The sequence below is a fragment of the Ciconia boyciana genome, chromosome 9, assembly GCF_034638445.1.
Source record: "Ciconia boyciana chromosome 9, ASM3463844v1, whole genome shotgun sequence".
In the NCBI taxonomy this organism is placed as follows: Eukaryota; Metazoa; Chordata; class Aves; order Ciconiiformes; family Ciconiidae; genus Ciconia; species Ciconia boyciana.
The window spans coordinates 5,542,359-5,553,253 of NC_132942.1; the positions used below are offsets into that span (position 1 = coordinate 5,542,359).

General features: G+C 53.7%; 1 protein-coding gene across 1 annotated transcript; it reads left to right on the forward strand.

Annotated features, from left to right (window-relative positions):
- The first annotated feature begins 6,807 nt into the window (after window positions 1-6,807).
- Window positions 6,808-10,347, forward strand: WNT8A (Wnt family member 8A). Its single transcript, XM_072872831.1, has 6 exons — window positions 6,808-6,878; window positions 6,970-7,003; window positions 7,217-7,355; window positions 8,371-8,496; window positions 8,602-8,744; window positions 9,781-10,347. The coding sequence occupies exons 1-6, from the start codon at window positions 6,808-6,810 to the stop codon at window positions 10,345-10,347; spliced, it is 1,080 nt and encodes a 359-aa protein (XP_072728932.1).
- Window positions 10,348-10,895: the final 548 nt, after the last annotated feature.

A 10,895-nucleotide genomic window follows, 5' to 3' on the forward strand; every position in this document is an offset into this window, starting at 1 on the left:
GCTCCATTAAGAATGGAAATACACAGCTCAACGCTTGTGAAAAGACAGGCAGGGCAAGAAGAGCTTCCTTGGGGAGAAGAGCAAAGTCCCAGAGCCGTGGTGGGCACCACGGGGAGAGCAAGCCCCTGAGCAGCGCAGGTTCCTCACCGCCTTCTTGGGGCAAAGCAGGTGCCAGAAGCAAGTTTTCTCCTCACTTTGTTTTTCCCAGCAAGACTCAAAGTGCTTTTAAAGTTGCTCTTTGGCCCAGGATACCCCAGAGGAAGCCTCAGCTTTCTGCACTCAGAATCGCCTCTGCCCAAAGAAATAAAGATGAGTTTTAAGAAAATATTCATAGCTCAAATCACCGTTTTCTTCTGTGAGTCTCAAAGCCTCCCACACTTGGTGTGCCAGACACGGCCAGCACTGACACACGTATCCCCCAGCTCAGAAATGAAGATCTTTGGGCTTAAGCTGTTCCCCGTGACACAAAGTGGATGGGGGACAGGAGGGGTGACAGAGCCCCAGCCGGGAAGGGACAGCGCGAGGAACCACGCTGGGAAAGGCTGGGGAGCACCATGTGAGCCAGGTTGTAATCAGTTAATTTAGCTCGAGTTTGGCCGGGAATGATTAAGAAGGAGGTGATAATTTTCCTCCATATCAAGTGCCCAATCTCTTCCTGGACAGGCTTTTATCTGCTGAGGTGACACATTGCCAGGACAGAGATCTGTTCCCCTCATGCAGATGCCCAGGCAGTAACCTATCTGCTGCACTAACACCGTTTTGCATGACACTTCCTTTAAAGAAGGAGAGAAAAACAAAACACTTGTCCCTACTTTATAATGCTGCTGTGTAAACAGCCCTGTAGGCTTTGAAGGACACACCTAAAGGAGGCAGGTGAGGTGACGCTGATCAGGTCATGGAGCTGCCTCTCTGGGGACAACCAGGCGGCTGAGTCTTCTCGAGAGTCGCTGAGATCTGGAGGTTGATCTAAACCCGGGTGTTTTACTCTGCTCCGCTTTTCGGGGCAGCTTGAGACCGGGCAGGACCAAGTTCAGACTTGTTGTGGCCCACAAGTAGCTTTGCATCGGTTTCGGATGCTACGGAGATGGAGGCACGGAGTGGTCACTGGGATTTAGGAAACTCAGCCAGGATGGACAAACAGCCCTTTTCCAGGGGTAGATGCTCAGCAAGGAAAAGTTGGGGGGCCAGGAAAGTTTGGGGCAGGAGATGTGACCTCCCTCCGCAGCACAGAGGGGATGCCGCTGCCTGCGCCTCCACAGAGGGACGTGCCAGAGCTTTTATCGAGACATTTGACTCTGCAGGCTCGTCTGCTCATTGCCCCCATGCTGGGAGGGCAAGGGAGCTGCTTTTGGGAGTTTGGAAATGGGTGAGGACAGGGAGACAGAGGCTTAGGAGGGGAGTGGGGAAGTCACTGGAGGAGATAGTGGAAAAGTACAGCTTTGAAACACGCAATGCAAAACCAGGGGGAAGGAAGGGGAAGAAATGCCCTTTATCTGCTTGCAAGTGAAATAGCCTTGTTCTTCCCATGAGCGATGTCCTGGCTTGGCTGCTGGGCTGAGGTTGCTGTCTCGAACGCTCGTGTGAGCTTCTGCTTCGGCGGGCGTGCAGCCCGCCCGTGCCTCCAGCGCGGCAGCGCCCGCAGCCTTCCCCAGACAATTTGGCCAGGGGTTGCAGCCTTCCCGGCTCGCCCCGTGCTGACAAGCAGCCATCCCAGCCAGACAACCCGCTCGGCTCCACTCCCCGGTGCCAGGGGACAGCGGCTGGGATCCAGGACCGGCAGCGCCGCATGGGAATCTGGGGATCAACAAGTGACTTTCCGCAGGGAAACGGGCACTTCTGCTCGCAGGGCGAACACCCCCCTCCAGCCGCTGCCCCCGAGAGCAGCGGAGCAGTCGATCGGGCTGGAGGGACCCCAACCCATCACCCAGCCCGTCCCCCCCCGCCACGGCAGGGCCATGCTCGCCCGTCTCATTCCTGACGCATGATGGGCCCGCAGCAAATTACATCTCCCCCTTGAGCCCCTTGCTCTGCCTCTTGCTGATGGAAAAAAGAGGTTTTTCCTCCCTCATTTGCTCCTTCTTCTCTTTTCTAGCCCAAACCCAATGTCCTGTGCACACAGGCCTGAGAGCTCTGTGATGCTCTGGGAATATTTCTGCGACCCCCATTAATGCTCTTCCCGAATCACCTTGACAGCCCTTGCTGGGAAGCGTCTGTGTCCCCAGCTGGCTTGTGGCTGGAAAAATTCCAAACCCAAATGTTTTGCTTCCTGAAACCAAAAGACATAAAGCCCAAACTGTGCAACCTGGAGCCTCCTCTGGTCCTGGTTTCTGGCATCCTGATGGTCCTGTGTTCTATTCCAGGATGTGTTTCCTTCAGTAGCAGAGCCTCTTACCTTGGACTTGCTTGTTCCTGGCCTCTCTGATGAAGTTGGCTCCTTGCCCCATCACGCCGTACATGAGGCTGTGTTGGGAATCGGGATTAAAAGACAGAGAAACTGGTTGCATTGGTATAACTGGGAGGGGGCAAACTGCTGTGGGGAGGCAGGAGACAGGAACTCCTTGAGATAATTTTGTCGCTAGGAAAGCACACCTAAACCATCACAGTTGGACATTTTAACCTTGTTTTCAGTGAACATCGGGCCACTTCTAACTACGTGCCAAAATAGGAATGAAGAGGACTAAGCCTGTGGGATAGGTGTGGCATAAAACCTGATTTTGGCTTCACCTCTGTCCTCAATTACCATTCATTAATCAAAACATATTGGTTATACAGGCAAAACTCCCACCAGCGTTGCCGGGTCCAGGGCTGGGGTCCTGCTGGGAACCGCAGCAGTCCGTGGGGGCTGTGCAGCAGGCAGAGCAACAGGGACCTGTTTTCCCCAATATGGTGAAAGTTGGGAAGACTTAAAAAAACGCAAATCCTGCGTAGAGCTAAGCATGAAGGAGGATTGCCCCATGGCTGCAGTCCTCCATGATGGAGTATTTTGAAGCAAAGCGGCTGGCTGTGTACAGACCAAGGACATGGCATCACCCGCGGGAGCTCAGGCAGCTTCCCGGGGTGAGCGATGCGGGACAGCACCATAAAACATCCTCCACCTCCCCAGCGAGGGGGTGGCTTTCTAATTACCCAGGTGGATTTTTATTGTAACGAAGCCAGCAATGCAGGATTTGACGCTAGGGGTCTGAATGTGTCACCTGCCAAGGGCAATTTAGCAAGTGGTCTGTGCTTTATTTTCCTGTTGTCCACAGCCATGGGGCTCGCTGCCCCGAAAGCCGGGAGCCCGTCCCTGTGGGACCCACCGCCCGGCAGAGTGTGTGGCACGTGTATAAACTGATTTATCTCATGTCTACCTTCTCTGAAAACCCATATTCTGATGTGAAGAGGGTTTTATGGGTGTATGGTTTTATGGGTGTATGTATATACTATTACTATCTCATGGCTTGGGACAGATACCCACATATTTTAGGATGCTGATTATCCCATGAAAAGCACTGGCTCTTTGGTCACATAGCAAAAAAATAAGAAACAAAGCATCAACATTTTGTCAGTGAAGCCAAGGGGCTCAGCTGACATTCAGGACACCATTTTCCAAACCGCCTGCCCTGCAACAGCGCGTGGAGCCAAGGCAAACGCCCGCGGTGCCACCATGCCGGGTGGCGGACAGCTCGCTTTGAGGTCCGAGGCTGCCCGGAATGACTGACAGTTTTCTGCATAACCAGGTAAATTCAACAGAACTTTCCTTTCAGATTTTTTTTTTTCCCCATCCAAGACGAAACCAAAAGCAAGTTTCTAGGCAGCGGGAAAGCCAAAGGGAAACTCCTTCAGCATCATTTCACAGATGGGACCTACGGCTCAGGGAAGCCAGGCTGAGACCTGCAGGCTCTTCCCACGGTGACGGGGCAGCACCCAGCCCCGCTGCAGCCCTCCTGAGCCCGGCCGGGCTGCGCCCGCGCACGCCCTGCGATGTACGGAGCAAAGCACCAAAATCAGCTTCCAAACAGCTACGCCCAGTCCAGCTCTCCACTGATTTGCCCTGAGATCTCAAGACCGCCCGGCTGTGCCTCAGTTTACCCGACTGTAAAACGGAGACAGCTATATTTAACCTCTTTCACTGCAAGGACATTGCATGAAGCGCTCTATAAGTGCAAAACTTATTAACAGAGCAAGACCAAAGTCTGCTTTTGCCTGAGGTGGGAAAGTCCAGCAGCGATACGACTGGGATCATTGAGTCCCATCCGTCTGCTGGGCTGGATGACCCCGCAGAAGCCCTGGCTCCTGCTCGCCGGGACTGAGCTGTAAATGCAGACAGAAACTGCAGCAGCATGGGAAGGCTTGTCCCAGCACGCTGCTTTGTTTGCTGACAGCCAGCATAAGTGACAACGTTGCCAGTGACTTTTAAGATCCCTGTGACTTTAATTGGAAGGGACATTTTTAATAGCCCAGGCAAATAGCTGTGTGATCCCGCCAACTGCAGCGACTGCTCGTGGCAGAGCTTCACGCCCAGAGATGCTGTTATTCTTCTGGCGTGTGATAGGAATATCATGTGTGAACTGACATAGCAGACACGCCAACATTTTTTTAGCTGTACAAGCTCTCTCAGACAAGAAAAAAAAAAAACAAACCAAAAAACATCAATATGCCCCCGGGGACAGCCAGACACATACCCAAAAACTGACCTGCGTGCATATAGAAAATGCACAGCAGATTTCCAAGCCGTATGCATGAGCTTTAATCAATGAACTTCACTGATACATGGGAAAAACTTTATTCCCAGTAATTGTCCTTTGACAGCTCTAACAAGTAGGATCTGTTTGGGATGGTAATGATTAAAATGCTGACTCACAGAGGGTTTTGCCATGCTGGCGGGACTACACCAGCTTTGTGCTCACTTGGAAGGTATTTTGCATCCCTGCCTTTCAACCAATCTGCAATTTTAATCCTCTGGCTGCAAACAGTTGTTTGTGGCTTTGCCCAACTGGCTCCAGGTTTCCCTTCTGCAGGTCTGGAGGGAGAGGGTTCTCCTCTTGCTCGCTAAGATGCTGACAGGCAGCAGGACAGGGAGAGTCCCCGTGCTCTCTGCAGCCAGGAACAGCGAGGAGCTCCTCTGCCTGCTCCTGGGAAGGAGGGCGAGGAGTGACAGCCCCCCAGCAGCCTGGGACCTGAGCCGATAGACCGGCGCTTCAGCCAGCCAGCGCTGCGACACGTAAAACCGTGGGGCAGGTTGCTGGCTTTGCTATGCCCTCGTGCATTTCATGGCAAGACAGCAAAGGACTTCGCGAACACGTTTAAGGCGCAGCCTCCTGCCTGACCGTAGTGCCGCCGGCTGTGGCGGCTCGCCCGGGGGCCAAGACGGGGTGTATCCCCGCGTGGCCCCTTTGGCTCGTGGCAAAGCCCCCCAGGTGCCACGTGCGGTGCAGTCCCGTTCCCTTGAACCTCACATTTGCAGCCCCTTCGTGAGTCCCCTTGCAGCAGCAGCAATCGACGCCAGGAGACGGGTGCAGCCAGGGGTCAGCCGGGGAGCTGAGAGGAGGAGGAGGGCAGCACCTCTGCCCTGCCATGCAGATGCTGCGTCCGTGTGCCACGGGGCAGCGCCTGGCAGAGCTGGAGGGCTGCTTTGCACTGCTGGCACGGCACGGCACCATTTTTGGGCTAAGCACCCACACTGCCGTGCTCAGCAGGCAGGATCCCTGCCCAGGGTGAGCCGGCCCCCGGTTGGGACCATCCAGCCACAGGAAAACAGACCAAGAATTTTCCATGAACACCATCTTGCTATTGCTCCATCCGCAGCATTACAGCTCTGTACAGCCCTTAATGATATTGGCCGTAACTATTAAGAGGGGTTTTGGGGTTTCCTCTGATAAGGATTTTCCTTTCCTGAGCGCAGCCGATGGCTCGGCCACGGTGGAGGCCCCTCGCTCCGCTCAGGGGGTACGGGCAGCGCTCCTGCCTGCAGAGCCAGCAAGCAGCCATGCTTTTGCTGCGGCAGCCTTCACCGTAGGGAAATTGCTAACCCCAGAAAACTGTTCCCCTAATTACAGCGTTGGAGCATGGAGCAAACCACATAAATGATTCACACAGTGTTCCCAAGCTGCAGCCGCGTAAATTAGAGAGATTTCCAAACACTCCCGAGCCGTGCACACTGTTATCAGGATGGAAATGCAGAAACTTTCATCAGAAAGAGGCGAGGAGGGAAAAAAGCCCTGCCGTTAAACACATCTCTTCAAATCAAGAAGACCTGGGAGGTCTATCCCCTATAGATCTTTACAGAACGGTTGTTAAAACTCCTCGGGGAGTTCTCGTAGGAGGGAGCAGGCAGATAGCAGGGGAACTATAGAAATGCATCAGCTTGTTATTTCGGAGGGACGCAGGGCTGAGCCTCCGCTGGCAAGCAGAGGATGAAAAGGAGAAGGCAAGCGGACTTGGGGCCAAGAGAAAGGGATGGCTGGCGGTGGGGAAGAGAGTTAAAAGTGTCCCATTGTTAGGGAAGTTTGCTCTCCTTCAGACCATCCCGCTCCCAGGGACACCGCGCCGCCTTTTGAAGTGCAACCTTAGGCGGTTCCTTGTCACCCATTGGAGCGGGAGCCTTTTTACCACATTAAGTCATTGGGTAGCAAATGAATGGGGGGTTTTGACTATTCACAACTTCACCTTATAAATATCAGGGTTGGAGGTTCCTGCAGCTTTCCTCCATCCCAATAGCTCACCTTGGGAAGGAGCGGAGGGAAGCGGCCCTGCTCACTCGGGGACCTGCGGTGCGGAGAGCTACAGATCAGCGAAAGGGATCCAACCCCGCTCCTTGTGACAGCCATGAAGAGAAGCACCTTCCTCATCCTCTCCATCGCAGGGGTCTATGGCACCATCCTCCACGCAGCAGCATGGTAGGGTCCAACTCAGCGGAAAGGGCAGCTTCTTGGGATGCTCTTCAGCCTGTGGTAAACTGTGTGATTAATTTTCTTTTCTTTGTTTCAGGTCTGTGAATAACTTTCTGATGACAGGACCTAAGGTAATTAACACATGGACTGTCAGGAATTTAAGTAGAGCAATTTTGTTTTGCGAATGGGAAATAGGACTTTTCCAAGGAACCCGATTTCTCGGAGCATGTTGGCTCCAAGTCCTGCTGAGTAATGAGGGAAAGGACTCGCGACCTGTTTATGCCTGTTTTCACTGATAAATGGTAAAAGGCAGTGGATTTTAACCCCGCTGTTTCCCGTGCCAGGCGTACCTGACGTACTCCAGCAGCGTGGCGGCCGGGGCGCACAGCGGGATGGAGGAGTGCAAGTTCCAGTTCGGGTGGGAGCGCTGGAACTGCCCCGAGAGCGCCCTGCAGCTCTCCACCCACAACCGGCTCCGCAGTGGTGAGTGCGCCTTTACCTGCCAGCACCAGCATCCCCGGCCCGGGATGCCTTTGGGTACGAGCTGGGATGCGCTCTGGAGAGAGCTGGGGCTGCTAATTAAACCGACCGATGGAGAAGGGCTTCTGTGTCCCAAATACGGTTGTTTTTCTCCATCTGTATTAACTGGAGGTAATAAATAGCACTAATATTCACCTAGGGATCCCAGGCTCTCTCTGGATCTCTATCCGTGCTAGGCTAGAGCTCGGTCCTTCCCGCAATGCTGCTCCATGGGCTTGCTCCTGCCACTTTGTGTGCGGCATCCCAGGGAGCGCAATGCAAGAGGCACCTGAGCTTGCAACGGGGAGAAGCACAGGAGAGACGACGAGAGAAACCAGAGACGTGCACTGAGAGACTGTCTTCATAAGAAAGTTGTGGATATATTTGAATACTGACTGCTTCAACAAGCAGAACTCTCTTTTTTCCCAGAGCAGCATCTCTATTTGAATCTGTTAGGAAAGCCAAAAAATAAACTAAATTAGAAGTGTGGGTGCAGACAGCTGTTAGCACAGGTTCAACCACTGACTGAAACAAGATCAATGACGTTTTTCCCCAGCAGGCAAGATCAAAGCATGAACTTACCCCCCGAGCAGGAAAGGACAGAGAGGAACCGAGCGCCAGGTGAAGCGAGTGATAACTAACCTTGGCCAGAGCAGGACTGGGGCCTTGCCTTAAGATCCTGCTGTTGCCACGAAACTCCATCCCAAAAAGTTGCCAAGAAACTCCAGTACTATGCAGGTGTCCAAATACATGGACACCTGCATAATATTATGTCAAATTGCTGAAACCCTTGATGCTGAAGCCTGAAGAGACTCCAGTCACAAGCATTTAATTTCTGTAGCACCTTACCTTTTGCACAAACTGGTTGTTTTTTTTTTTTTCTTCTTGCACCTTTGCAGCGCAGGAGAGCTTCATTCCCAAGAAACAGGGACCGATGTCCATATTTGCATGTGACAGCTTTTTTTCCCTTCTCTCCCAGCTACCCGGGAAACATCCTTTGTCCACGCCATCAGCTCAGCCGGCGTCATGTACACCCTCACCAGGAACTGCAGCATGGGAGACTTCGAGAGCTGTGGCTGCGACGACTCCAGGAACGGCCGTGTCGGTGAGCTGCCGTCGTCTCTCCATCCCCACGTGCAGCCCCTCAGATTTCAGGGCAGAATTTGGCCCGACGGGGCAGTTCTGCACTTAGCATGCATCTGTCTTGCAGGTGGCCGAGGCTGGGTCTGGGGGGGATGCAGCGACAACGTGGAGTTTGGGGAGAGGATTTCCAAGCTCTTTGTGGATGCTTTGGAAACAGGACACGATACCCGTGCACTGATTAACCTGCACAACAATGAAGCTGGGAGACTTGTAAGTCAAATATATAATAATAATAATAATGTCTATATTGAAAACAAAATCCAGGAGTCTGCTAGGCTGTTCAGGTCCGCATCTCCAGCCCCCTGGGACAGTCTAGGCCCTGTAGTGTTTGCAAGGGGAAAAAAATACAGCCAGAATCTGGCCCTAAACCTGAAGACAAGGAACTGCAGTAAGAGTTGTTCCCACTTTCAGCTTCTGCAGCTATGTGTAATGCAGTTAACTACTAGCACACACCACTTATTCAGAAATGCACAGGTTTTATACTCACCTAGCATTTGTCTGGTCTGTAAAACAAAGCAAGAACCACCTCACTTTCTTGCAATATGCATTTCCAAGCTATTTGGCCGGGGAGGCCAGGTGTGAGCTGGCCCCGCTCGCAAGCCGGCTGCCAGACTCGCCCCCCGCTCCCCGCCTGGGCTGGCGGAGGCTCTCAGCATCTTGCCAAACCTCCTTGTCTGTAAAAACAAGGATGGCAACACTTAACATACCTATCTCATAGGGTGTGTCAAGGCTTAATCTCACATAGATACCAGTGATTGGGACCTTATAAATACCAGAGGGAGATAGGTAGATAATATCTGTGAAGTGCTTGGCCTGGAGGAGATGCAGAGAGGTTGGGTATGATTATTCCGAAGCAGTTTCACACGTTTTGAATGAAACCTCTGAGAGGGATGATGGGTTGATGCTCTGATGAGCTGGGTGAGCTGCAGACTGGAATGGCGTGAGAAGGGCATGACCTGACAAATGCGCTTTTTTCCTGTCATGGAGGAACAGCTCCTGCAAGGGCTGGAGACAATAGTTTGTGCCCACTCGCTAACTCTGTCCTTTTAATTAGCGAAGAGGGACAGGCATTTTCCAGGAACTGAAATAAGAGCATCAGCTCATGTCTTGGAAGGACCTGAAGTCACGGCCAGCACAAGCCGCTTTTGACCCATTGCCCCCCAAATTAGAAGTGCTGTAGAGCCTGGTTTGGGGATTTAAATAACAATGCTCTGCTGTTCCTAATTTCTCCACCTTTTCCACCAAGGCCGTGAAAGCCACAATGAAGCGAGCCTGCAAGTGCCACGGGGTGTCAGGCAGCTGCAGCATCCAGACCTGCTGGCTCCAGCTCGCCGAGTTTCGCGAAATCGGGAACTACCTGAAGATAAAATACGACCAAGCCCACAAGCTGGAGATGGACAAGAGGCGGATGAGAGCCGGCAACAGTGCTGACAGCCGCGGGGCCACAGCGGAGACCTTCCACCACGTCCACACCACGGAGCTCATCTTCCTGGAGGACTCTCCCGACTACTGCACGAGGAACGCCAGCCTGGGCCACCACGGCACCGAGGGCCGCGAGTGCCTGCAGACCGGCAAGAACCTCTCGCAGTGGGAGAAGAGGAGCTGCCGGCGGCTGTGCACCGAGTGCGGTCTCCGCGTGGAGGAGAGGAGGACAGAGGTGGTGGCCAGCTGCAACTGCAAGTTCCACTGGTGCTGCACGGTCCGGTGCGAGCAGTGCCGGCAGCTGGTGGCCAAGCACTTCTGCACCCGCCGCGACACCACCGCTGCCGCCCCCAACCACATCAAGCGGAGGAACAAGGGCCATAAGAGATAGAGGGCAGCCGTGGTGCCCGGGGAGGACGCTTTGGTGTCCCCACGCTCGGCAGCCACCGGCAGAGCTGGGTGGGGAAGAAGCGTCCCTGGGAGCTACGGGTTCTGGAGGTCTGAGCGGGGCATCACACGAGGCGACGGGGCTTCCTGCAGACTGATGCTCTGAGATTAGGAGGCACAAGGCGCGGGCGCTGGGGGACCACGGTCCTTCTTGCTTCCATGGTTTTTCCTCAATATTTACCAGTAGCTTCTTTCTTTTCGGGAGTCACTTTATTTGTGTATGGGAAGAATTTAAACTTTTTCAGTGCGCTCAACCCCTCGTGCCACATCCAGCAGGTCAGCCGAGGCCAGCGGTGGGGCCCCAGCCCCATGGCAAGCGAGGTGGGGACGGGCACCGTGGCCAAAAGCAGGTCCCACTGGGCAGCTCCGTCCCAGTGGCCACGGGCACCAGAGCTGGGGCAGCCCCAGCCCAGCGGTTCATGCACAGCGGCTGCTCGGCAGTATTTCTAGTGGAAAACTTTATGCACTTTCTGATGTGAGAGGGGGTTTTGC